The 27,414-nt window shown below is 45.5% G+C and overlaps 1 protein-coding gene across 1 annotated transcript in view; it reads right to left on the reverse strand.

The window, feature by feature from the left end:
- The window catches only part of PROM2 (prominin 2), a 53,617-nt gene that overhangs the window by 11,763 nt on the left and 14,440 nt on the right, over positions 1-27,414 (reverse strand). Inside the window, exons 5-21 of the mRNA XM_053401517.1 lie at positions 24,305-24,368; positions 23,515-23,604; positions 21,383-21,582; positions 19,891-19,965; positions 19,719-19,782; positions 19,148-19,307; positions 17,667-17,819; positions 17,081-17,204; positions 12,845-12,936; positions 12,304-12,388; positions 8,818-8,964; positions 8,595-8,666; positions 6,901-6,993; positions 4,875-4,928; positions 2,815-2,895; positions 1,396-1,464; positions 352-441 (exon numbers count right to left, since the gene is read on the reverse strand). Of these exons, the coding sequence (XP_053257492.1) occupies positions 352-441; positions 1,396-1,464; positions 2,815-2,895; positions 4,875-4,928; positions 6,901-6,993; positions 8,595-8,666; positions 8,818-8,964; positions 12,304-12,388; positions 12,845-12,936; positions 17,081-17,204; positions 17,667-17,819; positions 19,148-19,307; positions 19,719-19,782; positions 19,891-19,965; positions 21,383-21,582; positions 23,515-23,604; positions 24,305-24,368 (1,713 nt within the window). The remainder of the gene's footprint in view (positions 1-351; positions 442-1,395; positions 1,465-2,814; positions 2,896-4,874; positions 4,929-6,900; positions 6,994-8,594; positions 8,667-8,817; positions 8,965-12,303; positions 12,389-12,844; positions 12,937-17,080; positions 17,205-17,666; positions 17,820-19,147; positions 19,308-19,718; positions 19,783-19,890; positions 19,966-21,382; positions 21,583-23,514; positions 23,605-24,304; positions 24,369-27,414) is intronic.

The following is a 27,414-nucleotide window of genomic DNA, read 5'->3' on the forward strand; positions in this document are numbered from 1 at the left end:
CACACTCTGCGCAGATTCAATCAAAGCAGGGAATCTGCCCTGATGAAGGCTGTCCATTGCCACCTTCTTTGGAAAACAATAGCAATAGTGAGTCAGGCTAGGGCTTTGTCAGGAGTGGCTGCAGCCCCTGCTTGGGAGTCCAGAGGATGTGGGGGCCCTAATCCTGGCATGCCTGCAGAGGGTCCTTAGCCCTGTCCTTGCCTGCCCTGTCACAACCTCATAGGCCAAGCGGGGGGGCCTGGGAGGCCTGATTAGCCACACCCTGGATCTGAGGAAACACATCAAGCAAAAGGCAAAGAGGAAGAGTGCCAGCAAATTTTAGACAGTAGAGGAACTATCTGGAGCACTTACCCAGGGATCTGCAATACGATCACACAAGATCACCCGGCCATTGTCTAGAGCAGTGGAGAAGGGTTTGCATGATGCAACATCCTCAGTTAACTGGAACAGAAAAGGAGAATTGCTTGCGCATATCACAACTTGTTTAAGCAGTGCATGGAGAATGAGGCTCATAGGGTGCTTCCAGACTGTCACTATTTTGGGGCAGGATTCAGTCACATACTGACAAATTCAGCTTGCACTATTAAAGTTGTTATTCTTGTACAACAAACCTGACCCCCCCCAAAAAAAAAACACATACCTGGATATTTGCGCTAAGGAAAATGAGGGGGTAATACACTGGATAGTGAGGGATAACAATTGCTTGTTGAAGCATCCTATAACTCACAAACAAATTGTAATCACTGCTTTAAAAACAGGTCACCTGGAATGGAAGTGGCCAGAGACAGAATACAGGTGAGTAGATTTCTTACACTCTTTTTTCACCAAAACTCAGAAACTGCTTACCAGGTGAAGCAGATCCACTAACACCAGCTTCCCAGCAGGTGGGTCCTTGTTGCTTATCAGAAGGCAAAGGGGAAGAGGCGAGGCAGCAGGGTGGTTGCAGTGGTGCAAACACATGGCATAACCAATCTGGTGCTCCTGTTGGTGTGTTAGCACTGCGCTCATCTCCCTGCCGCCTCACCCCTTTCACTACTGCTAAGCAGCCCACCTACTCCTGCTGAAACTACAACTTAAGACTTGGTGAATTAATTAAAAATCTCAATTAATGAACAACTGGCATTTGCAAGCCTTCAATAAGTCACAGAGGCCTCCATGCAAGCAAATTATTTCCTGAATTATGCTGGCTTCATCCACCTGGCCCTTTCACTAATACATGACTTTCCCTTCTTCTGCCCTCATGATGCATTTCCCACAACAGACATCTTGCCCTTCTAATACACCTGATCAACACCCCACCCCAAGGCAAGGTTTGTCCAGTGGTTGCTGCCACTTTTGTTCAGCACCATCTCACTCCTGAGGCACCACTCGGGTGCAAAAGAATCTCATACTTACCACGCTCCTCAGCCATTTCAGGTACTGTGAGACGTACCCCACCTCTTTTCTTACAAAGCAATCCAGCTCCTGTAGGAGAAAGGAGGTGCAGGTTGAAGGACTCCAACCAGTGCTTCTCAATAGGGTAATCAGAGATGCCCCACCCTGTTCCTCCACCAATTAATGCATTATCTTCCAAATTGAAGATTGCTCCTACACAAAAATTATGCTGCATGTGTTGTTAGCTAGGTTGCATTTCACATTTATTGGAAGCAGACTGCATGTGTTGCCCATTTGCAAAAAGTGTTTTAACACAGATCCAGCCATCAAATGATCAGCATCAGACCTAGGTTCAAATCCCCTTTCAGCCATCCCTTCACTAAATGGCCTTGGACAAGTCACTCAGCTGCTTCTGTGGGGCAGCTGACATACACCTGGCAACTCTAAGTGCTGCTTCATACAGCCCATTGTGTGCTTTGAGAACACACGGCATATAGCTTTGGTCAGTCCTGGTTTCTTCTAATGCACACACATTTCCTACAAACATCCAACTGACTTTCTGTTTTTCTTCCTTGAGAAAACTTCTAGAAACCTAACTTTCCTCTTGCTTTCCAACCTTGCATTTTTATTATTCTCTTCCACCTCTCACTTCCCTTTCTTCCATTCGGGGGGAGGTTTCAACGGGGGTCACCCTTGCTGTCAACAACACCTTTGCCGCTTCCCTCCCATTCTCCCCTTCCTTGTGTTTCTGGTCCGGACTGAGAGCTTTTGTGGAGGGTCATGAATATAACAGGCCTCCTCCCATCTAGTAGGGAGGCACAAATTTCAGTTGCTTTCACTTTATCACCTTTGCAGTCATACGTTTAATTCTTGTAGCATCAGTTTAGCATTAAAAAAGGTCAATGTTAAAAAATCATTTTACTGTGAATTTATTCCAAAATACATATTTTTGCAACACAGCTTTCAGTAATATAATACATTTTTATGTTATTTTTGCTACCATGCATGTTCATGCACTTTACCCTAGTATATGCCTTTCTGCAGACATTACTTGGCTGGAGAACTGCATTACAAAATTTAGAAAAATGCTGATTTTGGTCGGTGTCTTGTTTCTGAAGCCACCAGTTAGGCAGTCTCAATTTCAAGCTTCTCTCCTACTATCTAATCCAGTACTTTTCCCCACAGTGGCTAATTATATGGCTTCACAAGCAGGATATGCTGGTGCAATTCAGAAGTGTGCAGCCCCTGATGCATGACATGTTTCCTGCTCACCTGACCTAACCTGTCTTCTGGCTGAAGACAGATGTACCATTTCAACAGCAAAGGAGGTAAATTGATAGCACCACTGCTGCTCTTGCACACCAATGCACACCTATATTTCACCCTCTGTTATAGCCACAAAATATGCTGAATAATGCCATCACCTCTCCTTCTACTCACCTGCCTTAGGATTTTCCGAGTCTGTATGGGGAACATCTTCTCAATAAGGCCAATCTGAGACTCGGTATTGTTTATCTGAGCCTGTTGGGGAAGCAGGGAGAAAGTTTAGCAATATGGGGGATGCTGACAGATGATAAGAGCATCACAAAGGTTGCTGGACCAGGTCAATAGCCCACCTAGTCCAGCATCCTGTTTCCACAGTGGCCACCCACATGCCTGTGGGAAACCTGCAAATAGGACCCAAGCACAAGAGCACTGTTTCCTTCTATGGTTTCCTGCAACTGGTATTCAGAAACATTACTTTGTATGATGTACAAAGCCATTGACAGGCCTCCCCTCTGTGAATCAGGCTGAAACTAGAAGTGACAAGGAGCACAGGGCGGCTGCTGAGAGTGACAACCTCTTGCAGTTTCTTCCTTGGTTCCCTACAATGCATCCTTTGCTAACCTGGTGCCTCCAGATGTTCTCCAAAGCACCTGAAGGGTGCCAGGTTGGCAAAGGAAGGTGTGGATCATCATGCCTGCTGGTTGCACATGTTTGTGTTTCACGGTCACAAGCCATCATCACCCACACTAATACAGCAAAAAAACAAGCATAATAGAACCCCAGCACACATGACAGTCTACACATGGGCTTCATACTATTTTGTAGCAGGAAAGTCTTTCTGTGTAGAAAATACATATTGTATTTGACATATACATGAAGGAAATGCAGAACCTTTTCTTTTATCGAAAGGAGTTTCCTATCTCTGTAATTATGGTTCAATACCCCCAAGCAACCTTTCCAGTTGGTGCATAATTTTGCAAGATGCTTGTGGTGGAATTTAGATTACACTTCATTACCCTGTTACAGTCACAATCCTTGAAAGATGAAGTTACAGAATGAGCTTGCTGAAATCCCTCAATGGTGAATTAAATAGAAGCAAGGGCTTCCAATGAAGAGTAAAATAGGCACTGCATGCTGCTTAGAAAGATACCCAGAACTTGAAGAGTTCCTTTCAATAGGGTTTTAATACTTTAAGACAGTAAAAACGGTTTGCAATTGAGAAAGCTATGGTGAAACACATTGAAAAGTGCGAGATGAACAAATGACTAACGGAAAGACTTGTGAGCAAATCAAGAAAAATGCAGGAAGGATGCTCATTGCAGTGCCATATAACTTTCCTGAAAATAAATCAGAATAAATGCTTGTTATGTCTAAACTGCACATAAACTTTGTGCAAGCAAAGCTGGATGAATGCTCAATAAACCAATTGCCTGGAGAATTCCACTGTTTTTCTCCTTGCTGCACAAGATTTGTTGAAGAAGAAACTTAAGGGTGGATATTCTTTCCAGTAAAACTATACTAAAATGTGTATTTCAAGAAAAAGGTTGTTTCCAGACAACCATTCTGATCTGTTTGTGGGTAGATTAGGTAATGTTTCATCAAGCAAGTGCTATCTCACACTTCCCAGTAAATTCCCCCGTCACTTTCCTTATGGCAAACACACACATCTTTTGAGAAAGACAGCCCAATCAGCTATAATTGAACAACTGGAATTTGCTGGCATGCGACTGAGACCACCACCACCACCTCGAAAATAGTGACAGTCTGGAAGTGACCAAAGGCTATGCAGCTTCTCTTCTACCAATAAGAACTACAGGCAGCGGAAGCGGATAGTGCAGCGTTGAAAAGACAATATGTTGCATTTTTTTAATCTGGTCACTCACAATACTGATGTTAATTTTTTTCAGAACTCATTCAGGTTCTGGTGTGTTGGTTCTAATAGGATTGTTATAATATTTCTGAATCCCAAATAGACAAATAAAAAGAAAAAAGAGGAAGTCTTGTGTTTAAATTTGCAAGCTGACTCACATTTAGCAAGGTCCTTCAAGCGACCTCAAAAAGAATATATCTGGAGGTTTCAGAAACATGCTAATATATACTATGTATTATATAAATAAATAGATTTAAAACTACCGGTGACATACTAGAATAGCACAGACCTGGAGAATTCTCTTGGAGAATGAGTTTTAGCACCCCAAAGAACCCCATTCCAGCTCTATAACCTGTAATAATACCTGGAAGCCAGGTCCCAGCGTTGATAAGTAATCGACACTTTCTTTCAGCTTTGCCTATAAGAAAATGAACAGGTGAATCATACCCCATAAAATAACCATTCCCCTCATGATCTGCTGCTTTCCCCTCTACCCAGAACTCTCACTTTCACCTTACCTAAAACCAAATTTGCGGCCTACAATTTGGAGACTTTCCACATCTAGAAGTCATGTGGGCCAAAGCCACATCATGTGGCTTAGAGGTATGACTGGCTTACAAATGAAGCAAAACAAGTTTTTTTAAAAAAGCGTGGACTGTCTCAGGCAAAACCTCTGAGGAATTTTAAGGCTAAATAAATGTTTCAAGGGAGTTCAGCACATTCCTAGGTTTTTATTTAAAGTCTCTAACCTGCCTATTGCAAACCCTCCAAGTGTCCCTATTTTCCAGAGACAGTCCCGGAATTACAGAAGCCATCCTGGTTTCTGATTTGATCCCAGAATGTCCCGGTTTTGCTTTTTCCTCCCCTCCACATCTTGGAGAACAATTAAAAGTGGTGGAGATATCAGGATCCCCATCCCTGTCCTTTTTTGGAAAGAGGAGCCTTTGCTGCACACTTGTGTGTGTATAGGTGTGTGTAGGTGCAATAATGGACTCTTGTTTATACTGAAAATAAAATACCTGCACCAAATGAAGGAAATTTTGGCACGGGCAAACATAGCCCTTCCTATAATTTTGAAGGAAAATGTACCCAATCCACTTTAGATTCTTCAATTGCAATGCTTCAGCAGCCAGCCATTTTTTAGGATATGTGTGGAATGTTTATTCCTATATTGTAAATGGAGCCTTACACTGTCTACTCAGAAGTAAGTCCCATTGTATTCAATTGAGCTTACTCCCAGGTGACTGGGTGGGTAAAGACTGTGCAGTGCAGCCTTACACTGCAATCCTTTTTACTCAGAAGTAAGTCCCACTAAGTTCAGGAGGGTTTACTCTCTGGTATGTTCCTGGTCAGTCTCACAGTTTTCATTATTATTACAGTGGTACTTCGGGTTAAGAACTTTATTCGTTCTGGAGGTCTGTTCTTAACCTGAAACTGTTCTTAACCTGAAGCACCACTTTAGCTAATGTGGCCTCCCGCTGCTGTACACCACCGGAGCACGATTTCTGTTCTCATCCTGAAGCAAAGTTCTTAACCCGAGGTAATTATTTCTGGGTTAGCAGAGTCTGTAACCTGAAGCACATGTAACCTGAAGCGTATGTAACCCAAGGTACCACTGTATTCCTTTTCCCTGACAGGGACTCAAGGCATCCTACAGCTAAAATTTTAATTCATTGCCTTTATCTGTTGAAGGTGTTGTACATGATACCTTCCCTCACACATTTTTTCTTTACAACAATCCTTTGAAGTAGGTTCAGCAGAGAGGTTGTAATTGGCTCAAGGTGACCAATGTAGACCTGTATAGGATGTCTATGTGTGCAGTGAGATCAAACAGGGGAGAAGCTTCCTGATGTAGAATAGGATGTCCCTATTTGCATCAGATAAATGTTGGAGGGTATGCTGTTGACCTATAGGCAGTGTGGTGCAGTGGTAAGAGTGTTGGACTAAAACCTAGGAGACCAGGGTTCAAATCCTCACTCAGCCATGAAGCTCACCGGGTGACCTTGGGCCAGTCGGTGCCTCTCAGCCTAGCCTACCTCACAAGGTGTTGTGCGGATTAAATGCGGAGCAGAACCAGGTGTGCCACCCTGAGCTCCTTGGAGAAGCAGGTGGGATATAAATGTAATGAAAATAGCCAGTGCTCACCTGTACTAGGCTGACAATGATAAAAACAACAATGAAGAAGCTACAAATATTTGCTAAAGCTAAATTTGCAGCAAACATGGGGCAGCGGAAGTGTAATCAAGTAAACTGTCGAGGAATTTCAAGGAAGGCTGAAAAAGATTCAGTTCAGGGGTTCAGCACATCCTCAGCTTGAAGCCTGAAAACCGAGGACGTCTACAGCAGGAGCCCAGGGTGGGGTTCTCTTCTGTGACACGTTGTACACTTACCACAAGGTCCTCCATTGTGAGGACCTTCGTATTCTGAATATCCTTGAGCTTCCGAGCTTCCTCAGTGAGTCGTTCTAACAGGGCTCTGTCGTTCTGCAGGGAACACCAATAGTTCAGATTGGATAGAGGGCAAGGGTGGGAATTTGCGAAAAGCTCCCTTGATTCACTTTCCTCCTCCCCTTGCAACCTAAGCCTTTTCCACACTATACATTCAAAGCACTATGACACAACTTCAGTCATGGCTTCCCCCCAAAGGATCCTGGGAGCTGTAGTTTGTTAAGGGTGCTAAGAGTTGTGATGAGACTCCTTATTCCCCTCACAGAGCTACAATTCCCAGATTTCCCTGCAAAGAGGGGACAATTGTTAAATCACTTTGAGAACTGTAGCTCTGTGAAAGGAATAGGGAGGGCACCTTCTAACATCTTCCAGCACCCTTTTTTTTAAAGAAAAAATAAACGTTCATTTTTCACATCACACATAAAATATAAATTTCTGCATTGCAGGGGGTTGGACTGTATGACCCTTGGGATCCCTTCCAACTGTACAATTCCATGATTTATTGATTCTATAACTCGCAACACATAAACCAACTTGCTTAGAAATATCTGATCAAATTCTTATGGTTCACTCCAAAAGATGTTTCCACATATTACCATGAAATCCCGGTGGGTTATAAACACAATCTTCTTGACACACACAACCCAAAAACAGTTGCCACACAACATAGAAAAGGTGAGGGTTAGAATTCTCTTTGGTCGCACACTTCTGGCACATCAGCTTTTCAGCCAGGCTCTTGCCCATGCTCTGGAGTAGTGTGCTTCAATGTTCAAGCTCAAGGCAGGGGGCCATTGCATGGCTATTTCCATACGTGCTGCCACAAGAAGGGACGTTAAAAGTTCTTTAGAGCAGACGTGTCCCTTACTCCAAGTAAAGCAATTTGAGAAGGTTGTAGGTCCATTTTGTATATTAAACTCAACTCTTTAAATACCAAAACCCAAAATGGGTTTAAAAATTTCAAAACCATGTCGTATGTATGAAGTTCCAGTTTCCTGACATCGCCTCCGACAGGTTGATGTTTCCCCTGGTATCATGTGGGAAATTTGATTCAAGTAGACCATGCACCCTGAGGTGAGTTAAGCGTCTCTTGTATACAAAGGAAGCTGCTTAATTTTATTGCCCTGTTTATCAAAGGCTTTGTCAGCTGTTTTCATTGCCACTGTAAGCTGTTCCTCGCTTGATTTAGTTGGGGCTATAGCTCCCCTCCCCTCCATAGTTAAATCCTGACATAGATCGTCTCAACTTTTCTAGTTGGGCAGTCATTTCTGATAGGATAAAGTTTGTTATAGCTTCATATTTCTTTGGGAGTTTTATTTGTTTAGCGGCCATTACCTGATGGCCATTACCATTCCTGGATAGAAGGCGATACCCTGTCGCTTGCCAGGCTGCATGTTTCTTTATTTCTTTCTCAATGTCTATAAGGTTAGTTGGTGCATTGATAGTGCTTGGGGAAGTGGGGTAAAAAACTTAAACGGCCATCTTTATCAGGCCTCCCCTCCAGTCTCCTCATCTTTCTGCACCCATAAAGAACTACAGCTCCCATTATTCTTGGGGGCAAGTCGTAACTGCTTAAAGTGTTGAAATATTGCTTTAAAGGTACAGTGCAGATGAGGCCTCAGTAAACTGAGGAAACCTACCTGAACCTTGCTAAGTCTCTCAAGTTCCACTGCCAAATCTTGAATGTTTGTCCTCACTACAGGGTTGTGCATCTAGAAAAAAAGAATAGCAGTAAGAGTAACACTTAGCATTGCTATAGCATTATTTTCAAGCATTCAAAGCATCCCCAAATAATATTCTCAGCAACTGATGGAAGAAACAAGAGACAGACAAAGCTTTTGCTTCCCATATATTCCCTCTCACCTCTGCTCTGAAGTTTGCATAGTCTACCCGGTCAATCCTGCTGTCTCGGAAAGTCTCCAGGTCCTTCTTCCCTTCTGCATTTAACAGGACGATGTCTTCAAAGCGGATATTGAAATTGTCCAAGCGCTTCTGAAACTCTGCAGTGTACTGGAGCAAAAGGCAGGAAGGTGGCATAAGTCAGCACCATGACTTAAATCCAAAAGAGAATCCGAAATCCCAAAGAGCAGAATCAAGGTAGGCTCCACTGCAACCCATGAGTGCTTGCTTGAGTCTCCTGCCACCTCTCCACAGCTTCCTGTAGCCCAAGGAGCAAAACACTCCCTTCAAGGGCCAGGTGAGGGCAGAAAGCAGCAGAGGGGACTATCCTAGGCTAGAAGTTCTCAAACTGTACCCCACTGTGGACCTCTTGAAAATTGCTGAGGGTCTTGGCAGACCGCTCAACGTTTTTTTCTGCCTGTTGCAGAAATTCTAACATGCTGTGCTAGATGCTGTATGATTTTTAATTTCATTTTTCTTACTTCTTTTATTTCCTATATATTGCATTTTTTTGTACAGAACAATTGCAACTTACTCATGCGATTTTGACCTTACATGGTTATAGGCCAGCTGGTTGAAATTGCACAAATTAAAGCATGGACGGTGGAGAGTTTCCCTGGTATAGAAGGAGCTTTTAAGTTCTCTGCCTTGCTTAGGGGGCCTATGATGCTCTCACAGGAACTCAGAGGCCCCACAAGATCTTGTGAGAGCATCCCAAAGCCCGATACGCAAGGGGGCAAGAACCTGCTTGATGTGCAGACCTGGAAAGATAAGGATAGTCACATGGGGCTGGTTCCAAGAGGGTGGCTCAAGTATAATGCTTTTGCATAGATGCCCCATCCCTGGAACATAACCCTTATGTAAGATGCGACTGTGCTGGATTATTGCTGGCCAGCTCCAGCCTCCCACCCCTCCATTCTATATGCTCTCCCACAATTTTCTTTTCTTAACCCAAAACAGCTTAGATCAGGCTTCCTCAACCTCAGCCCTCCAGATGTTTTTGGCCTACAACTCCCATGATCCCTAGCTAGCAGGACCAGTGGTCAGGGATGATGGGAACTGTAGTCTCAAAACATCTGGAGGGCCGAAGTTGAGGAAGCATGGCTTAGATAATCTAAAGGTTTGAGTGGGGAAAGTCTAGGCAGGGAGAGGCAACTTACTCCTCTCCCTCCAGTCATTTTACAGCTCAGAAGTACCCTCCCAAGCTGCTATTTTTACCCATGAGGAGAAAAATGCAGGAACCCTAAGGACTGCATCTTGCTAACTTCTACTCAGAGTAGACCCGTTGATATTAATGGGCCATAGCTAGCCATGTATATTACTTTCAATGGGTCTACTCTGAATGTAACTAGCACTGGATACAACCAATGTTTATCCAACTGGGAAACCATCTTGGGCTAAAGAGGAATGGGCTAAGCAGCCTCTCCTTATTCTGCTTAGACTTGCACCTTGCTGAGCCTGCTTTGAGTGTCAGGGTTTGGTTGTTTTTTAAATGGAGGGAAGAATTACAGGACGCCTCATAACATCTAATTTGAGTCCAAGTCTCATGGGAGTAGTTTCAGTGAACCTTGAATTACGTTCAGAGATTATGCATAGATTAAATCAAAATTTGGTTTTGTGGTCAAAATTAATAAACCATGCAAGAAGAAGTGGCTTATCTGAGGGGGCGGGGGCAGTCCCAGAGTTCATTTTTGGTCAAACAAAACCAAGTGTTTGTTTACCGATTACATTTAAACCTTGCATTTGATATATATTTTTATGCCTGTGGTAACAAACAATAAAATACAATGCATGATAAATAAGAAGAATCAAAATAACCTTAACAATAAAACCCTTTAAAAAGAAGATAAGATTTTTAATTTAAATGCAAAAATGGCACTCAGTAATTGTACAGAAGAAACATGGGGGCAGCCCTGTTTTTTCCTATACAATCCCCCCTGAGTGATGGAACACAATCAAGCTGCTCCCAGGGGCCCTTGCTGCATTTGTGTGCCAAGTATATGGCAGCAACAATCTCTGTGTGCTGGCACTCCGGGCTGTGGGTGGCTGGATTAACTACTTTTTAAAAGTTTAGGGGGGGGGACATTTTATGCAAATGGAGGCAGCATTGTAGCCCTTGGACCACCTCATAAGTACTTTGGATAAATAACTGCAACTGTGTGTTTCCGCATGCATCTCAAATGCACAATTCAAAATGTTGGTGCTGACCTTTAAAGCCCTAAACGGCCTCGGTCCAGTATACCTGAAGGAGCATCTCCATCGTTCTGCCCGGACGCTGAGGTCCAGCGCTGAGGGCCTTCTGACGGTTCCCTCACTGCGAGAAGCCATGTTACAGGGAACCAGGCAGAGGGCCTTCTCGGTAGTGGCGCCTGCCCTGTGGAACGCCCTCCCACCAGATGTCAAAGAGAAAAATAACTACCAAACTTTTAGATGACATCTGAAGGCAGCCGTGTTTAGGGAAGCTTTTAATGTTTAATAGGTTATTGTATTTTAGTGTTTTGTTGGAAGCCGCCCAGAGTGGCTGGGGGGACCCAGCCAGATGGGTGGGGTATAAATAATAAATTATTATTATTATTATTATTATTATTATTATTATTATTATTATTGGATTTTCTTTTAAAATTGTGCATGGAAATGAGATGGACTTACTCTTGTGGCACACAGACGCCTGGTGTTCAACAGAGGAGAATGGCCAGGGGTTCAAGAGGAACAGTCACCAAAGGAAATTGCGTCACTCTGCCTAAGGGTAGGGCCAGCCCTACTTAGTAGGCATGTGCTCGCTATAACTTGCCCAAGTTCACACCCTGGCTGCAGCTTTCTGAACCAGCTGAAATGCCTGAATGATCTTCAGTGGCAGCCTCATGAGGAGCCTGTTGCTGCAACCTGACTGAGATGTAAACAGAGGCATGACTCATCACAGCCAGATCTAACACCTCTGGTGTTCTATGGGATGAGTACATGGGGAAGTTTCGTGTTTGCTTGTTTAACGCCAAACAGCAAAAATCCATATTTTCCCAAATACTGCAATTATGCAGCTTGGAACAAACACATGCCAACTGGGTAAATCTGCACCAATTACTCTAGTGACATAATTAGAGGGCAGAGTGCAACTAATGTTTTTTTATGGCTCCACCTTACAGCCATTTCACACGGGAGACATTCCTGAGTACTGGGGCCACCCACTATTTCACTCACTTGGCTTCTAGTGGTGTCTGGATTTGTTGTGCAGCAGTAGCGAGGAAGGAGAAAGGGCGGGGGGGGGGGGGAAAGGCAGGATGAGCCAACAGGCATGTGGATAGCAGTAGTGCTATGAGAGGAGCCAAAAGGGTGCTTGTAGCAGCCGTCAGCAATGAGAGCTGCTACAGTCACCTGAAGATTTGTGATGGCATGGAGGCTCTGTGACTGAGTGGGAGAAGAAGAGATGTAAGTTCAGCAGAGGAACCTTCTTACCTTGGAAACTTGGAGATATTTGTCAAGGGTGTAATTGTCCTCCAGCTGCAGAACTTCCCAGAGACCAGCCCCATTCTTACATTGCCTGAAATAAGGAGTGGAAACAGGTTGACCTGGCCTCCCTCCTTCCCTCCCCTTTCAGCATCCCACAACATTGCTGGCTTGCTGGATAGTTCCATCCCACTCAATGTGTGTTCTTCGCTGTTTCTCACATCACTTTACAAAAACATGGGTACCATTCTCCAAATCACATCACATCTGGAGGTGTGGCAATCTTATTTACAGGGAACCACTCAGCAACGCACAAACATTCCAAGAATGAAAGCAGAAAATGTTTAAATAAACAAACAAATCCTGCCTGCTAAACCACAAAATAGAAGGTGGATTAGTATTGCTCAAAGGAGCCTTAATTTTAGCTCCTTAGGATCAACAATGCTCTTGGCTTTGCTCTAGAGTCATCTCAGTAGGAAGCAAGGACAAAGCCCCAAATGTCCTGTGTACTCAAACGCCCCCTGAGTAGCCTGACAGCAAGTACACTCACTGATAAGCAGAAGTGATCTTGAGGCTCTTCTTCAGGCCAAGGTGCTCAGTGATATTCATGGAAGGAGGCAAGTTGCCAGGAATGTCAATGAACTGGAGATTGGAAAGAGGAGCAAAACATCATTTAGAGCCAATTAACACTAACAGACCAGGGCAGGGATGAGCCTTAGAAATCCCTTTTCCAGCTAGTTCTAGAGGCCCACAACAGTGTGGCTTCCTACTTCTTCCAGCCCTTGACTGCAAGAACACTTATTTGAAGAAGACCATGCCCTGGTTGAGCTCCTGCTGCCCCCTGGCCTGGCCCACTCCTGCCAAAGGACTTGGATGGTGCTTCTGGCCTTTGGGACAGGAGCCATATGTAGCCACATCTCCTTCCATAGCAGAACCTAATCTGAATCTTCTCTGTTGCCACCCCACAAAGTTTCCCACAAACTCCTGAGAGAGTCATCCTTGTGCACCAACTGTGTGTAACTGGTGAGGTGAGATCTGGTCCACAAAATCTTATGCCAAATATCTCTATCTACGAGTGAGGCCTTGTCAGCATATAATATCTGTGCTCAGAGAGCTGCAATGGTTGGCAATTTGCTACTGGACAGCATTCAAGGTGTTACTATTAGTACAGAAAGCCCTTAACAACTTGGGGCCAATTTACCTGTGAGATCACCTCACCCCATATATGCCCACGTGGCCGCTTGCATGTGTGGAACTGGAACTGCCACAGGTCCCACATAATACCCGTTCTACATATGCAGGAATTTGATCTTGATTCTGTGTCCAGGGCAGCTGTCTACCAGCTCCATTGCGTATGCCGGCTGAGACCTTTCCTGGCTGAGACCTTGCCTGCCTGCACATTGTCTCCCCGGAGTGGTACATGCTCTGGTTATCTCCCACTTGGACTACTGCAATGCGCTCTACGTGGAGCTACCTTTGAAGGTGACTTTTTTGAACTAAATATCTATGTATTGGTGATTAGGAACCTCAGGCCAGGAGACCAAATGCAGCCCTCCTGGACATTTGAACTCTGCTCAGGCCGCTCCTACTCTCCCCAACCCTTTCCGGTCCTTCTTCACACGCTCCTTTCTTGCCTTGGCTGAAAGGTGTCCTGGAACTGATCACGCCTCTTCCTTGCCTGGGTGGAGGAGAGAGAGGGGTGTGCGTAGAAACAAGCCTACTGGGCAAAGGCAACATGCCCATTTGTTGCTCTGCCTGCTTTTGCCTCTGGCACTGCCCGTCACTGGACGTGGGCTGCCAAAGCTTGCCCAGAAGGGAATACAGCTCTTGGGCTCAAGAAGGTTTCCTACGCCTGTATACATGACAGTGTCTCTCGTACCACAGGACTCTTTGCTGTTTTTAGCCATTACTGTAACACTTTTCCAAGTACAGTACAAAGGATTTACTGAGCAGGGTTGCCTGGGAGAGTTTTGGCCATGCTGACAGTAATCCGATATCTCTGCTCCACTTTGTGAGTTCTAAGTACAAAAGAAAGCCCTGGCCTGCTTCTTTCCCTCCACCCTCTTCCTGCAGTTGGCTGAAAGGCAGTGGCAGGCACTTCCATTCTAGATGCAGATCAAGTATTAATTGTGATTTGATGAGATTTAATTAATTCATTGGCATGGTCTCCTTGTGCCCGTTGCGCCGGAGGGCGAAAGAATGAAGAGGGCCAAGAGATAGCTTAATTGGATCATTCTACACAGCGTGGCAGGCATCTTCTCCTGGGTGACACACAGAGGAAGCCAGAGGCAGGAGGAAAGGAAAGGCCAATCTCGGCTGCGCAGGACTTTGTGCTCAGCAAAGGCCGGAATCCTGAGCTAAGCATGGATAGGATGGCAAGTTTTTGTGAATGGGGTTCCCAGCCTCACTAATGCAGAAGGAGGGCCATTTTCAGGCAGCAACTGGCTACAACAGTGCAGGTTAAGCATCAACAGGCAATTGTGGGTTGGGCAACAACGGGTATTTGCCAGGGGAACTAGTTTCTTGCCTACCCTCCTGGTCCAGCCCCCCAGAAGCTTCTGCAGCTTTGTTACATCAGTGGGAAAACACCCCTCTCTGTCCTTCATCCAGACAATCAAGAAACAACACCAGAGTTTAAAGACACATTCCAGTCCAGCAAGTAATGCAAAGTGGGAGCAGTAAATGGTGTGGCCTGAGGAGACTTCCAAGGGCCAGGAAAATAGGCCCACAGAGCTGAGGTTCCAAACTTCTGCATTGAAAGAAGCAGAATGAGAACTGGGTTGATTGGGCACAGGAGCTAAAATCTCTGTGGAAGTTCTTTTGCAACACTCCACACCCCCCCCCCCTCGGAATTAATGGAAGTGGTGCAAGAGCACATTGGTGTCTTTACTACTGAGAATTATCAGGCGGGGGAAATCGACCTCGTTAGATTTTTATTCTTTGACATTAACAAGTCTTGATCTGCAAGCCTCAGGGGAGGGCATTGCTGCAACATGGGAGCAAGTTCAACCCAACTGCCAAGGCCACTTCCCTGATCAAAAACAAGCATCTGAATTGCAGGTAGAGGGTTCCAGATTCAATGCCTGGCATCTCCAGGAAGGGCCGAGCCACTTCCAAGGCTTATCCACACCTGCCTCTTGCCACACTCTTCCCAGGCCACAGCAATTTATTTATTTTTTTACGCAACAAAAACCCACTCATTAGCATTAATCAAAGCAAACATCAATTTGGGTTTTCTGTGGATTGCTATTTGCTCTGGTTGAAATTTAAAGAACAGCTTTCATGGGGAAAGGACAACCTTTAAAGCATGGAGTGTGTCTGGAAAGAGCAGAGGAAAGGTAAGTGTGGATAAGCCCCAGTGAGTGCAGACAGTGGGGAAGAGGTGGACCAATGGGCTGACTCAGGTTTTGGCAGCTTCCTATATTCCGTACACAGCAATAAAAGAACAATGGGAGCATGACATAGGCTATGAAATTAACCCCACCGAATCGACTAGAATAATAATAATTTATTATTTATAGCCTGCCCATCTGACTGGGTTTCCCCAGCCACTCTGGGCGGCTCCCAACAAAATATTAAACAAAATAACACTTCAAACATTAAAAAATTCCCTAAACAGGGCTGCCTTCAAATGTCTTTTAAAAGTAAGATAGTTGTTTCCTTGACATCTGATGGGAGGCCGTTGCACAGGGTGGGTGCCACTACCAAGAAGGCCCTCTGCCTGGTTCGCTGTAACCTCACTTCTCGCAGTGAGGGAACTGCCAGAAGGCCCTCGGCGCTGGACCTCAGTCATAGAATCATAGAATCATAGAGTTGGAAGAGACCACAAGGGCCATCGAGTCCAACCCCCTGCCAAGCAGGAAACACCATCAGAGCACTCCTGACATATGGTTGTCAAGCCGCTGCTTAAAGTGTCTGGGCTGAATGATGGGGGTGGAGACGCTCCTTCAGATATACTGGACCGAGGCTGTTTAGGGCTTTAAAGGTCAGCACCAACACTTTGAATTGTGCTTGGAAACATACTGGAAGCCAATGTAGGTCTCTCAGGACCGGCGTTATATGGTCTCGGCAGCCACTTCCAGTCACCAGTCCTGCTGCCGCATTCTGGATTAGTTGTAGTTTCCGGGTCACCTTCAAAGGTAGTCCCACGTAGAGCACATTGCAATAGTCCAAGTGGGAGATAACTAGAGCATGCACCACTCTGGAAAGACAGTCTGCAGGGAGCGAGGGTCTCAGACTGTGTACCAGATGGAGCTGGTAGACAGCTGCCCTGGATACAGAATTGACCTGTGCCTCCATGGACAGCTGTGAGTCCAGAATGACTCCCAGGCTGTGCACCTGGTCCTTCAGGGGCACAGTTACCCCATTCAGGACCAAGGAGTCTTCCACACCAGCCCGCCCCCTGTCCCCCCAAAGCAGTACTTCTGTCTTGTCAGGATTCAACCTCAATCTGTTAGCCACCATCCCTCCTCCAACCGCCTCCAGGCACTCACACAGGACCTTCACTGGTTCTGATTTGAAAGAGAGGTAGAGCTGGGTGTCACACCCAGCCAAAACCCCCTGATGATCTCTCCCAGCAGCTTCATGTAGATGTTAAAAACATGGGTGAGAGGACGGAACCCTGAGGCACCCCACAAATGAAGGCCCAGGGGTCTGAGCACCCATCCCCCAACACCACTTTCTGAACATGGCCCAGGAGGAAGGAGTGGAACCACTGTATGACAGTGGCATCTTTTCCCTGCAACTCTTGGGCAGACTGTCTGCTTTTCCATGCGCACAAACTCACCTTGTAGATCTCCTGATTGGCCCAGTGCTTGCACACCAAGGTCTGGACGTTTCCCCCAAGCAGGAAGGTGCCGAAGACCAAGAGAATCAGTAGCCAGGAGAAGAGGAAGCTGAAGACGACACCGCTGTAACAGAAAAGACAGGGAGAAATTCCTGCAGGTCTCAACACTCACCCTCCTATTAAGAACAGTTCTCCACATCTCTGAATCAGGTTGCAATTTAAAATAAAAATAAAAATCACATGAACGTCCACTGGCATTTGAGTGCAAATTTCTCCTCATAGATATATTTTTTCAAACACCGACCATTTTCAGAGCACCCTCAGACTAGATCCCCTGAAGGTCAAGGCAAGCACTTGTGGATGGCCATACTGGCCACTGAGTTCTGACTGACCACCCTCCCTCCTCCCCACCACAAGAACACTCTCTACCGCTGCTGAACACTAATCTTTTATTTTTCTTATTTATTGAATTTATATCCCACCCTTCCTCCTAAAGGATCCCATGTCACCCTGGAACAGAGTTTGGAATCAACCCTCTGTGCTGGACTCAGACATGCCCAGGACTCAGGACTCAGACATGTCTTACATTAAGAGTAATCTGGCTCCAGCTTCTCCCCTCCTCTCATAGTCACTGGGATCCTCTCGCAAGACCAGCCCATATGTGCCAAAGGAAAGCCCCAGGAAGTTGCAGAAGACGATCAGCAAGATGACAGTGCAGGCAACGATACCTGCAAGCCACCTGAGGACAGAAAAGTGGGGTGGGGACACATCAGTGAGGCTTGGAGGAGATAAGCAAACAAAAATCCACTGTACATCCTGTTGCCCACAGACCTGGTTTCTGCTGGGTGGCTTGTCAGTAAGGGGCTCTCCATAAATGAACTTCTGATTTTATTGTTACAGATGGTTTCTTAAAAGCTCTGTTATGCTTTTTAATTGTTTGTGTTATTTTTAATATTATATGTTTTATTAATGACATCTGAATGCCCCTGTTTATTTGAGATTGTGCATTTTAATTGTTTACAGTATTGGTTTTATATTTGTAAACTGCTTTGAAGCCATTTTGGCATAGAAGCAGTTCCTAAATGAAAATCCTCCTCCTCCTCCTGGCCTTCCAGATGTTGTTGGCCTTCAACTCCCATCAGCTCCAAGCAGCACGGCCAACGGAGAGGGATGATGGGAGATGCAGTCCAGCAGCACCTGGCGAGCCACAGTTTCCCCAGCTCTGCTGTAAGAGATGTGGCTCAGTCACAGAACAGGATCCATTGATGAAGCATCTCTTGCTGTCAGGGGCCAGGTGAAGTCTGACCTGTTCCCCAAGCCTTCAGTGATAAGCCTTTCATTGCTGCTTATGTTGAGTTTTTTATTCTGTCACTGTTGGTTTGTATTGGCCTTGTGATTAGTTAACTGCACTGTTGTTTTAAAGGCTCTCCTGGTCACTTGCACTTCTGCTTTGAACTGCATGTGTGTTTTTAAATCTCCTTCATGTATTACTGTATTTTATTGATTTTTTATTATTTGTGGAAGCCACGTTTTGGCAGAAAGGCAGTGTAGAGTTTTACATACATACATACATACATACATACATACCATACATACATACATACAAACATACATAAATGTAACTGAAGTGCTTTAAATGTTCTTAAGCACTCTACGCATGCTAAGTATTGCCATTATGATTTTTAAAGTATTTTTGTGAGCAATTAACTGGCCAACAGATTTTTAAAATTATCTTTATTATTACTTTTATCTCCCACTTTTCCTCCAAAAAATCTCAAGACGTGTGGCATAAATGGGTTCTCCCTCTCCATTTTATCCTTACAACAACCCTGTGAGGTCTGTTCAGCTGAGAGACAGTGGCCATCCCAAGGTTAATGCCTGAGCAGAGATTTGAACGTGGGTCTCCTTGGTCCTGGTCTATCACTCTAACCACTACAGCATAAGGGCTGAACTTGATGAGCAGGCGGGAGGGATAGAATGAGAAGCAGATTGGCATGAGGATGGGTCAAAAGGACGCATAGGAGAATGCTGTTCCTCCTGCGTGCAAAGCACAGAGCTCCATTTTACCTGTATGTCTCGTAACGTTTTGCCTCCAAAAAATAGGGCCGGCTCTTGTTCTCAGCCTTCACCAGAGCATCATTCATGGGACGGGTGTGATCTGAGATCGGAAAGTCGTCTGGGATGGACTGCAACTTTTGGGCAGCCTTCTCTATTTCTTCCTTGAGTTCTGCAAGGCAAGTGCGGAACATCAGGTGACGGAGGAGCCAAACAAGGTTTGTGGTTTCTCGTCACACGTTCCTGGGCTGGGCACTGGCATGAAAAGCAAGCCTGGCACCACACCCCAATGCCCCCAATTCAAATTAAGCCCTGGCTAGATGAATCTACACCATACAGTGGAATTACAGCCTCCAGCCTAGCATGGGAAACAGAGGAAGCTGACCTCTGCTGGGTCCATCCGGCTCAGCATTGTCCACTCTGGCCGGCAGCAGCGGCTCTCCAGCGCTTCAAGGCTCTCCTCCCCAGCCCTAGCTGGAGGTGCCAGGGACTGGATATGGAACCTTCTGCATGCAAAGCAGATGCCCCACCACTGAGCTACAGCCCTTCACCCTCAGCATGAGCATGGAAGGGCTTAACTCACCTTGAACAACGTCCGCCATCTTCACCTGAGCTAGTCCCGGGATAGAGTTGAAGCTGCTATTGGCCTAGAAGCACAGAAACCGAAATGTCTGAACACATTGGGCCAAGTGTGAATTTTGCTAAAGAACAAGCAGAAGTCTCTCTTCTTGCTCCAAGATTCTTTAACTACTTACCCGGCGAATCATTTCAGAGAAATTAGCCTTGGGAAGCCCATGCAAGGTCTTCAAAACCTTTTCTACTGAAGGTACCTGAGGGAACAAACCACCGATAAAAGACAAGTGCTTGGAAGTGGAGAAGAAAGTGAAAATTCTGTGCATTTCAATTAATATAGTCATTAGTTGTATTCCCCCCTGCCCATGGAAAATTCAGAGCTTTATCTACAGTTATAACCATAACCTGGTGCCATCCAGATGTTTTGAACTACAACTCCATCAGCTCCATTGTAGACCAAAAGACCTGGAGGACACCAGGTCCCTGAAGGCTCCTCAACTGGTAAGAGTTTCCACCTCCCCAGTAGCTCCTACACCAGGTTGGGGAAGTCTGTGACCTAGAGGAGGAGTGGAGAACTTGTGGCCCTCCAGGTGTTGCTGGATCTCAACTCCCACAATCCGTCATCATTGGCCATGCTGCCTGGGGCTGATGGGAGTTGGCCAACAACATCTGGAGGGCCACAGCCACTGTGTAGAAAACAAGGGTGCAACTGGAGAAGATGGTGGCAGGTCTATGATCAGATATTTTCTCTGTGTTTTAAAGGGATAAATGCAGCAGCAGATCCCCATTAAAATCAGACTGGGTAGCAGCCAGGGCTGGCCCTGTGATGAGGAAGGCAGATGCTGAGGTGCAGAGCTGTGAGTGCCATGTGGCTTGCCCTGTACCCCTTACAGGAGCCTGCTGCCCTCAAATGCAGTGGAAGACGCTGTCCTTTCACCTGTATTGGAGTAAGAGTCAACCACCAGTCCAACTGGCTTCTGTCCATGCCTTGGGGCTTGAGGCTGCCATCTTGTCCTTGGCCTTAGGCAGCAAAATGTCTTGAGCCGGCCCTGGTATCAGCATTGACAGGAAGTAACTACCCTTTTGCACACACATATGGAGCTGCTATTTCCATCATGGGGGAAAACATACCATGCAGGTCAGGACATTGCCTCAATCCACATTGGAGGGCTGCATGCATTCCCCCTTTTTCAAAAAAGACTTGGGAGATCTAATCACAGATCTCCCCTGTGCCAAAACGTTGACTCTGAAACCCACAGTTCTGTGCACCATCAGCTACTGAAATTAGTGTGAAGTGTGGGGCTGATGGCCAAGCTGGGTGTGGAAGCTTGTGCTTCATTAAAGAGGTCCCTGCAGTTAGCCTTGGCAACTGCCATCCTAGAAGAAGAAAGACCACTTCTGGACAGGAAACATGAACTCTCAACACAGCTGAAGGAAATGTGACATGAATTCAAGTCTATGACCTAAAGAAATACAGCAGAGGCAACAGAACATCTGTTACTGGCCCAAATCCTGCTGAAGTGTACAAGCTTTTGTGCACCAAAAGAAGTGACACAGCTGTGTTTATTTTGCTCATCAGAAATGCACTGGAGAACATGTTGCCCTTTCAAAGGCACCTTTGTACTTGAGCAAGAGTCTCCATCCTGGAGGGGCCCAGCCTCTCGGTGAACTTACTTTGTGGTAGTTGGCGCCCGGCTCCAAACTCTGAGCTTGGCTCAGGGCGCCGGCGCAATAGATGCAGCCCGGATCCTCCAGGAGGGAAGTGAGGCTTTGCTTCCTGTCTTTCAGGGCTGCTTCCAGCTCATCTTGTTGCTGGATCAGGGCCTGCACAGTCTTGTTGAGAGTCTGCAAATGGTGCAGTGAGTTCTGTAGGTCTTAAAGAGAAAGGTCACATTAGGGCTGCCACCTTTGTTCTGGCAAAATACAGGACAGGATAGCAGCAGGCAGGCAGCGGGAGGTTGGGGGCAAATTCTCTTCCCACCTGGTGTGACCTTTCACACACCCTTTCACATACATGCAGTAATGTATGGTACTGGACAGCAAGACATGCAGGCCAGAGCAAAAAATAAATGAGCATATTCTGATGGGGGGGGATGAGCTTTGTTCCACACGTTAAATTCTGAAGGACAGAAAAAAATATTAGGGAACAGGGGGGATGGCAAGCCATATGGGGAGCTACTCTCCCCCCCCCCCAATGTCATGCGGATAACAATGTTCGGAACGGGGGTTTCTGGGCTACACCTGCACAAAACTGCTTGTTTCTAGAGACCCAGAGCCGGCTCCTCTCTGAGCGATGGAGCCCAGCGCTCCCAGGGTGCAGCTCTGTGGATGGCCGCCTTCACCCAGCCCAAGCTGCAGGAACTGGAAGCAGCAGCATGAAAGCCTTGCCCTGGTTGGATCCTCCTTGGGGGCGAGATGAGGAGAGGGAGTCAGGAGGGAAAAGGAAAAGGAAGAAGCGAGAAAAGGGAGAGAGTGTGCGTGCAGCAGCAGAGTGGAAACAGGGAATACAAGACAAACTGTGTCCTGTATTGAATCAATACAGGAATTGTACATTGAAATAAGAGACAATCCTGTGTTATACAGGACGGATGGCAACCCTAGCTCACAATAGGTTGTGAATTCCGCTCTTGGTTTATCTTATTTTCAAAAATAAGTAGCATATAAATATGCTATTTTTCCAGGGTAAGTCCATCCAGAGTGGCGTATGACAATAAGAACTACAAGTGTGTTTCTGTCAGTATTGCTCAAAACAGGAATAAAGCAGATTCATGAAAACAGAAGCAGGCTCAGAACTATATAGCAGAATAATACTGTAATCTCCATCCAGTGAATGGACAAAACATTATTTAGGGACGGCCAATGAAAACAAAGGAGTCTGTCAGGCCCTCTGAATGGCACTCACCACAGCTCTGTGGGGAGGCAGTTCCAGAGGTGCCCTCCTAGACCCAGGAGGTGGACACGCCGGGAGGGCGTCCGGTTCAGATGCTCCATCTTCACCCTCAGAGGCAGTCTGCCTCTGAACACCAGTTGCTGGGAATCACAGGAGGGGAGGGCCCTGCAGCTGCACTCAGGTCTTGCTTGCTTGCATCTCTGGGCATCTGCATGGCCACTGTGAGAACAGGATGCTGCGCTAGATGGGTCACTGGCCAGACCCAGCAGGCTCTGCTTATGTTTTTACAACATCTCGGTATGTGTGCAGGATGGTACGGGTGCAGGTAGTCATCCCAAACCCTTTAGGGCTTCAAAGGTTTACACCACCACTCTAAACCGGGCCTAGAAACACGCTGGAAGCCAGTGCAGCTTCTATAATACAGCCATTCTTGAAGCTGAGCACTGTATAACCACAAGGACTCTGCTGGCCACGACTTGGAACCAGTTGAAGTTTCCTGACCATCTTTAAAGGCAACCGCTTTACAACAGATCACTATATTTGTCCAAACAGGATTATTTTATTTTATTTAGTTGCACTTTGGGACAGGCACCTGTAATGCAAGCCTTTTAGGGGTGACTCTGTGCTTTCATCATGCATGAACTACAGGTATCATTTGGTAAACTGAAGGTGTAAACCATGTAGGATGTCTCATCATCAACCAGCCTTCCGCAACCTGGTGCCCTCCAGATGGCTTGGATTACAACTCCCATCAGCCCCAGCCAACAAGGCCATATGATGCTACAGCTGAAGGGAGCACAGCTAATGGGAATTGTAGTCCAAGGCACATCAAGGGCACCAGGTTGCAGAAAGCTGCCACAGTGTCATGGCCTATGAGAGTTAAAACATAATAGCTTGAGACAAGTCTTGATCTTACCTTGCACTCTGGCCTTCAAAGCATCCATGGCAGAATAGACATTCCCCTTGAGCAGGAGGTGGATGGTGGTGCCAATGGTCCAGCTGACATCTGAAAAACACAAAAGCACCACCTGTCAAATCTGGGGCAATTCCCACCTCTTCAGCCTAGCTAGGAAGATGTCTTATGCTGTACAGCTGTTATGCTCTTGTTTTTGGCTTGTTGGCTTGTTGGCTTTACTTATTCTAATTCACACTGTGATTGTTTTATTCTGCTTTGATGGTTCTCTTATTTTAATATTTGTGGTTTTAAATTTCATTGTTAGCTTATCCCAGAATATCAGTTACTGGGTAATACACAAATACATATAATAAATTTATGTAATGCAGTTTTATATACTGCTCTGAAATCCATTCTTTAATGAAGACTGGTTTATACATTTTAAACTCTCCGGACATTGACACATTTCCCCCACCCCCAAGCTGCTCTCTGCATTCAGAAGAAAGTTTTCAATAGCACCCATGGGAGCCTTTTCTCCATCTTCTCTTACTGCTTGTGCCAAACCAACAGACCATCAAACCCCACTCACATTAAATGTTTGGTTTGAGGGGACACTCAAGCAGGAGCCGGACCCATTCCTGAGTGCCTGATGAGGGCACTTCTGCAGACATTTGCATATAATAATTGCCTGTTGCATTCACACAAGTCTCGTGAACACTTAATATATACATATACGAGATGTACACGTGAAAAAGCAGTGTGTGACATGGCCCTGAGGCAAACATAAATATACACAGCAATGGCAACTTACTGTTCAGGTCACTGAGGATTTGCTGTTTCGGGACTGTAAACTGCTCTACGGTCAGCTGAACTCCCTATAGCAGGGGGTGGGAGGAGGAGAGAGAGACTTTTAAAGGGTTGAAATAAGAGCTCAACTCACACCTTGGCATCTTTCAGGAAAGATTTGCATCAGACCTCATTTTTGACCCATGCAAACCTTGACCCCTTGCTACACAAAACCCCCAGGGTTAGGCTGTTTGTTTTGTCTTCTTGCAAAGCTGAAACAAGACACGGAGGGGGTAAGCTCTCAGCCCCATGAGGTCCAGCAGGAAGACAGTGAAGCTTTATAGTACTTGTACTTGGGACTTATGGCTTATTCAGTGACCCAGGAAGGGGCACTACTGGCAGGTGACATTCCATGTGAACCAGTGAACCAGTCTGTGCATGTGGAAAGTGCATTTGAACGTGAATGGGCCTGTGTGGGATACCTACATCGGTAAGGGCTTTCCAGGTGGTCCACATTCCATATAAGTCAAGTTTTAAGAACTTAAGAAGGGTCTGCTGGATCAGTCTAGTGGCCCACCTAGTTCATTATCCCATTTTCAGTGGCCAACCAGATGCCACAAGCAGGATATGAGTGCAACAGCACTTTTCCCTCCTGCAGTTTTCAGCAACTGGCGTTCAGAAGCGTTACAGCCTCCAGCTGTGGAGGTAAAATATATCCCTCAGGATATACCCACCAGTAGCCACTGAGAGCCTTCATGAATTTGTCCAATCCCCCTTTAAAGCCATCACTGCTTCTTTGCTTCCTTGGGAGAGCAGCAGCAAGCATGCTCCATGGCACACGTTTCAAAGCCAGGCTGCGTGTGCCCCAGTAGAAAACACAGATGTGGTACAAATGCTTCTGTGACTTCAAAACTCAACCCAGAGGGCAAAGGGACAACTAGAAAGGAGGCAGAGAGCTGGCTGTATTCACAGGAAACTTCCCAATGCCTTTGTGGAAGTCAGAACCTTGGCAGAATGAGAATGTCAAGAAATACAACAGGGATGCTGACTTTTCGACTTGGTAATGAAATTGGCCACAGTCCATTTTCAATCTGTCAAGTGGGATAGATTTTTATTTTGTTTTGTTTTATTATTTGCAGGCAGTAGTGTGTGTTTGTGGTGCCAGTAGCTGAAATTCATGCAGAATTTGTTCTTTGAAAAAACCAATGTGTGCACACACAAACCTAGTTGTGTTGCAGTGTCTGGGAGTATCTTAAGTTTACCACTGCTCCCCAGGATAGTTATACAAGAATGTGGCTTTGCTAATTTTCTTTGCATTTATCAAGTCACTTGATGGGGAAAGGCTGAGGCCCTTCTTCATGTGCCTCCTCCATGAGAGGCCCAGAGGGTGGAAACACAAGAGCAGGCCTTTTCTGTGGTGGCTCCTTGCTTGGAAGGCTGCCTGCTGCCTTCATTACATATCTATAGGAGCCAAGCAAAAACATTCCTCTTCTCTATGGCATTTTAAACTGTGGGGAGGGGGTGTTTTTGTTTGATGCTATGCTATATATTTTTGTGTTTTTATATTGTAAACTGCCCTGTGATCATCAGATAAAGGGTGCTATACAAATTAAACAAAGAAAGAAATAAAACAGAGCATGGTTTGCATGAAGAAGATCCCAGGTGAAACTATGCTCAATCTTTATTGACCATTTGTTCTGAATTGTTTGCAGAGAGGTCATATGACAAGGAGCATTCATGTTGATTTGCTTGTGGTCGGGATGAGTGAATATGTCAGTTTCTCATCTTTCCAATGTTAAGTTCAGTTCTCCACATTTGCACATCAGTATGTGATCTTTTTCTTAGTTGTCATGAAAACTCATGCAGTTTTGCTTAATATACACTTTTTTGCAATGCGGTTTTGCCTAATATGCATATGTTTGCAATGCAAATTTCCCTAATATAATGTATTTTTGTATGTTGTTTTCACAGATACATGCATTTTTATGCGCACACCCCCAATATGCACTTTTGAACATATTACTTGGTTGGAGAACTGCACTGCGAAATTCAGAGAAGTTATTGTTTCGGAAAGTATGAATTAGATGTTTGCCTTTAAGTACAAACTGAATTAAATTTCTCCTCCATTCTTAGCTTGCCTTATGGTTAATCATTTGTCCATCCCACACTCTTCTGTACATTTAGCCGCCACTTAAAGTTCTGTTATGTGTTTGAAATGCACTTGCAAATCAGTCTGGAGGCAAACTTGTTGTTTTGCGTGTCGAAGTGGTGGGGACTGCAGGGGCTCCTGGCTGTGGATTTGCCACATCGTATTTTGTTTAGCCTTACGTAGGCTGACTGATAGGACCCCCTCCTTAACGACAAAGACTCCTGCAGCCCCTTAAAGACTAACAGATCAATCATGGCAGCAGCTTTCACAGAGAAAGATGTCTTTGTCATATTCATGCATCTGAGAACTAACTGGTCATTACGTGGGAAATCTGTGATTACTGCTTCCAGTGAAATTTCTCCTAAAAGCAACAGAGGGTGGGACTGACTGAAGGAGAAAGGCATAGAAACCAGCAAGTATGCAAAAAGGACAAGCATATTTTCATACATAAGTGCCCACCAAAAAGAATTATTATAGTTCACCGCATTAGGGGCACAGCTTCCTTCTTCAGGATAGGCAGGGACATTTGTGCAAGCTGTTTCAGTTATTCTACAGAGTTTTAAAGTTTAAGATTGTTCCAAAGGAAAGATCCTGTCCTGTTAAGTTGTAACAAAACCCTCTTAGTTTTCACACACTTTGGAGTCCAAGTTCCTCCACTCTGCACTTCTTTCTGTTGGCCCTGGGTCATTGCCCAATAAGATGCCCTCCAAATGTTTTGGTCCCCAATTCCCATCAGCCCCAGTCAGCTCAAGGTAGGCCAGCTGGGACTCATGGGAGTTGGAGTCCAAAACATTTGGAGGGCATCTACTGGGCAAGGCTGAACTAGAAGCATTTTGTTGTTTACGCCATCCTAAAAAATACACATTTTCTCTGTCCTGCTATGTGGTAGGTGCCAGATTTAAATGACACCATGGAAAGCTTGTAGGTTTGTGGCATCTAAGTGGGAAATGTTTGGTGCAGGCTTATCCGATTTCTAGTTCAGCTCC

The sequence above is a fragment of the Podarcis raffonei genome, chromosome 8 (genome assembly GCF_027172205.1).
Source record: "Podarcis raffonei isolate rPodRaf1 chromosome 8, rPodRaf1.pri, whole genome shotgun sequence".
Classification (NCBI taxonomy): Eukaryota; Metazoa; Chordata; class Lepidosauria; order Squamata; family Lacertidae; genus Podarcis; species Podarcis raffonei.